The following is a 3,613-nucleotide window of genomic DNA, read 5'->3' on the forward strand; positions in this document are numbered from 1 at the left end:
GGATTATAATTCCCTCTACCATATTATATCCAATACTAATTCTCTTCCTCTTATTAAATTATGAATCCTTACACACCTTTCGATTAATTAGTAACTGTAGTGGTATTTGTATTTTGATTGCATGCTTAGTTTCTTAGTGAGTTTAGTGCTAATTTTCCTCGAATGTTAGTCTAATATCTATCTTTCTTGAATGTTCGCGTTTGGTTCGGCTACGCACCGCGCGTCATGCGGCAGCGCCCCTCGGTCGGTTGGGCGGGAGGAGGGCTGCGTTTTGCCTGGGATCCGCGCGTAACAGCCTTCTGCTGGTGTCACACGGGCCACTTGACGGTGCAGTAACTGCATCGCCCCTTGAAAGATGCAGTCATTGCATGTCAACGTCCAAGAAGAAAAGCATTTTTATCACGCTGTATACGTTCAAAGCAACCAGGTCAGCTGTTTTTGTTTGCCAGATCCGATGAGAAATTGAAACATATCGATACCAAAAATTTGTAAAACCGGGAGCCCCTAAACCGAAATCTAAACGTATTGGCTGAAAACATAAAGTACATCTAATTCTATTTTTACACGGTAGATTGGTTCCTGATAAAACCATGTAAAAAAGATATTGATAGTATAAAAAAATTGGTTATTGGTTCCTTATCTCTAAAACCAATTAAAATTAGGAAACATTGGAAAATTAAGTTTGCGTATAAAAAATGTCTTTACCAAACTCGTCTGATTGCATTGATAGTTCACAAACACATTTCAACACATTTCTATTGCAAAAATTGAATCCCCTTAAATTTCCACAAAATAGGAATTCCCCTAAATGTTTGATATCTACAATTGCTCTGACCAGTAAATTTGCTTGCCGATACTAAGTCAGTATGGCTCTCCTCCGGCAGACGCCGCTAATATTAAACGACACGACAAAGAGTGCGTGCGAGAGAGACAGAAAATCAGTCTGAGCGTGACGTCGGGCGCTGCGTAGACACTGCAAATTGATTTGTTCCTTTTGGCTACAAAAATGATCCGATCTGATCCAGATTCAGCAATCGGATAGATATGGTCGTTATCTATGATTCTGCGTTTTCTCGAATCTGCAATATTGTGGGTGCAACAGATTTTCGTCCTTTGTGGAGGCGGATGGGGGTGGGGCGAAATTCTGAGATATACGTTTCATAGTGAGATCTAACAGAAGTGTGGATACCAAATTTGGTTACTCTAGCCTTGATAGTCTCTGAAATTTGTGGATGCCCCAGATTTTCGTCCTTTGCGTGAGCGGAAGGGGGTGTGGCGGAATTTTTAAAACTAGCTCGTCATGGTCCGATATCACAGGAGTGTGGATCAAAAATTTGGTTGCTCTAGCTTTTATAGTCTCTGAGATCGAGGCGCTAATGTTTTACGCTACGCCAAGCCTATGATACGTGTGTGTTAGAGAGAGACAGGGCGAGAAAAAATGAAATTGTTTTCTTCATTCTGGCTATAATAATGATACGATCCAATTCAGGTTCTGCAGTCTAGAAGATATGGTCATTCTGTACGATTGCGTTTTTGGCTTTTTCGTATTTTTAAAATTGTGGATGCCACAGATTTTCGTCGTTTGTGGACAGATAGCCATGGCTCAATCGACTCGGCTATTGATGCTGATCAAGAATATATATACTTTATGGGGTCGGAAACGATTCCTTCTGGACGTTACACACATCCACTTTTACCACAAATCTAATATACCCCAATACTCATTTTGAGTATCGGGTATAAAATGTTAGCGCCAAATCTATCAGAAAACGTTGGTTTGCTTAGAAGTGTAAATAAAATGTTAAATTTTGTTGCCTAGTATAATTTATAAAAATAATGTCACCGAAGAATGTTCTTTAAACTTAATTTACATTTTAATTTTGTGATTTTTTAAATATAATTTATAATGATTATGGTCCCTGCTTATAAAGTGAAAGCCTGGATCAACCATGGAAATGCCGCAACTGGCTGCAATACTGGAGCAGCCCAACTCAACATATAGTGGAAGCAGCAACGTCAACAGTACTGACACAGTCACAGAGCATCTGAACAATGAAAAACATAATGAACATATTACAACTCAATTGCGACAGTTTGGAAGGCCCACGTTGGTAGTTTCGGAGGAAGAAGGGGCTGCTTCCAGTACATCGTACTCATTTTCGGGGAGTTCTCTTGCTGGTGGAAACATTGCTGATTTGAATAAATCTGTCGATTCTGGGACGCACAGTCAGTACCGACTGACTCTGAGCCAGGCTTAAGTGCTGATAAAAAGGACACAACTGGCAACAGTTCTAACGATAAGGAACATAGTGATGAATCACTTTATGAGTGTAACATATGCTTGGACACAGCAAAAGATGCCGTGGTTAGCATGTGCGGACATTTGTTCTGCTGGCCCTGCTTACACCAGTGGCTATTGACGCGTCCCAGTCGTAAACTCTGCCCCGTATGCAAGGCTGCAGTTGACAGAGACAAAGTCATACCACTTTATGGTCGAAATAGCACGCGGCAAGAGGATCCTCGGTGAATAGAATAAAGTTCAATATAAAGTTCAGCAATAAAGTTCCCCCACGACCCGCTGGCCACCGCACCGAGCCAGAACCGGTGCCTGGTTTCCCTGGCTTTGGATTTGGTGATGGGTTTCATATGTCGTTCGGCATTGGCGCTTTTCCTTTTGGTTTTATTACATCTTCACTTAATTTTGGTGAACCGCGTCCGCCTGGTGAGTTCGTTTGCTTTATTGTTCTTTTCCTATGTCGTATGGCCAGTCTCTTTATTTGCCTACTTCTCTCTAACTTTTAGCTGCCAATCGCGGCACCACGCAATACGAAGACGAACAGACACTTTCCAAGCTGTTTCTTTATTTGGCTTTTCTGTGCATCGGATGGTTACTCTTTGCATAAAAATCACACAGCCGTATATGAAAATGACAACAACACCATTGACATTAAACCGTTAAGGAAAATCGCAAAACATCAAAAAGCAGTTCCAGCAGCGGAATTTCAGCAATTACGAAACTATCACACACCAGTGCATTGAAATCCGAGTTTACTGGTTATAATGCGATCAATTCACAAAAAATATTCAGCGTCCTGAATGAAAAAACCACAAAAAGGGTTTAGTTGTGGGTGTGGCCCCACAATATTATTAGTTAGGTTAGGTTCAGGCGGTAGCCTGGGGGAGTGATGAAACCCTCCCAAGCTCACTTGGACCTGTAGAAGGTCCGTTGTGGTGCCGCATGGGCGTGTGCCCCTTCCCAGTGCCTAAAAACCGTGGAGAAACAGGCTGTTGCAAATTAAGGGCAGTCCCATCCGGAGGCTTGGATGAATCTGGACAAGGTCCCCGGTTTGATTTCGGCCAGGTCCGAAATGTCTGTGAGGAAAGCAGCCCCGAGAAAACGAAGACGACGATTTCCAAGGGCCGGGCAGTGGCAGAAGAAGTGGGGGACCGATTCCTCCTCTTCCTCGTCGCGAAAACTCCTGCAGAAGTCGTTATGAGGGATTGACAGTCTAGAGGCATGAGTGCCAATCTGCCAGTGTCCCGTAATGGCTCGGGTAACTGCAGAGCACTGTGCTCTGCTGAGCCTATACAGCTCGGCTGAGCGCTTCTTCGA

The 3,613-nt window shown here is 43.0% G+C and overlaps 1 protein-coding gene across 1 annotated transcript; it reads left to right on the forward strand.

The window, feature by feature from the left end:
• Nucleotides 1-1,926: 1,926 nt before the first annotated feature.
• Nucleotides 1,927-3,144, forward strand: LOC6603401 (E3 ubiquitin-protein ligase RNF185). The gene is made up of 4 exons (XM_026990080.1): nucleotides 1,927-2,207; nucleotides 2,249-2,523; nucleotides 2,556-2,722; nucleotides 2,803-3,144. Exons 1-4 carry the CDS (start codon nucleotides 1,950-1,952, stop codon nucleotides 2,901-2,903), a joined length of 801 nt encoding a protein of 266 aa, XP_026845881.1. The 5' UTR covers nucleotides 1,927-1,949; the 3' UTR covers nucleotides 2,904-3,144.
• Nucleotides 3,145-3,613: the final 469 nt, after the last annotated feature.

Source organism: Drosophila persimilis, unplaced genomic scaffold (assembly GCF_003286085.1).
Source record: "Drosophila persimilis strain 14011-0111.01,24,50 unplaced genomic scaffold, DperRS2 tig00000520-arrow-pilon, whole genome shotgun sequence".
Taxonomy (NCBI): domain Eukaryota; kingdom Metazoa; phylum Arthropoda; class Insecta; order Diptera; family Drosophilidae; genus Drosophila; species Drosophila persimilis.

What these genes read in the sequence shown, in the direction of transcription:
- LOC6603401 (XM_026990080.1), top strand. Translation starts at nt 1,950, where the DNA reads ATGGAAATGCCGCAACTGGCTGCAATACTGGAGCAGCCCAACTCAACA. An exon ending in TTGCTGATTTGAATAAATCT is followed by an intron (nt 2,208 to 2,248) that starts GTCGATTCTGGG and finishes ACTGACTCTGAG; the next exon opens with CCAGGCTTAAGTGCTGATAA. An exon ending in ACGCGGCAAGAGGATCCTCG is followed by an intron (nt 2,524 to 2,555) that starts GTGAATAGAATA and finishes TATAAAGTTCAG; the next exon opens with CAATAAAGTTCCCCCACGAC.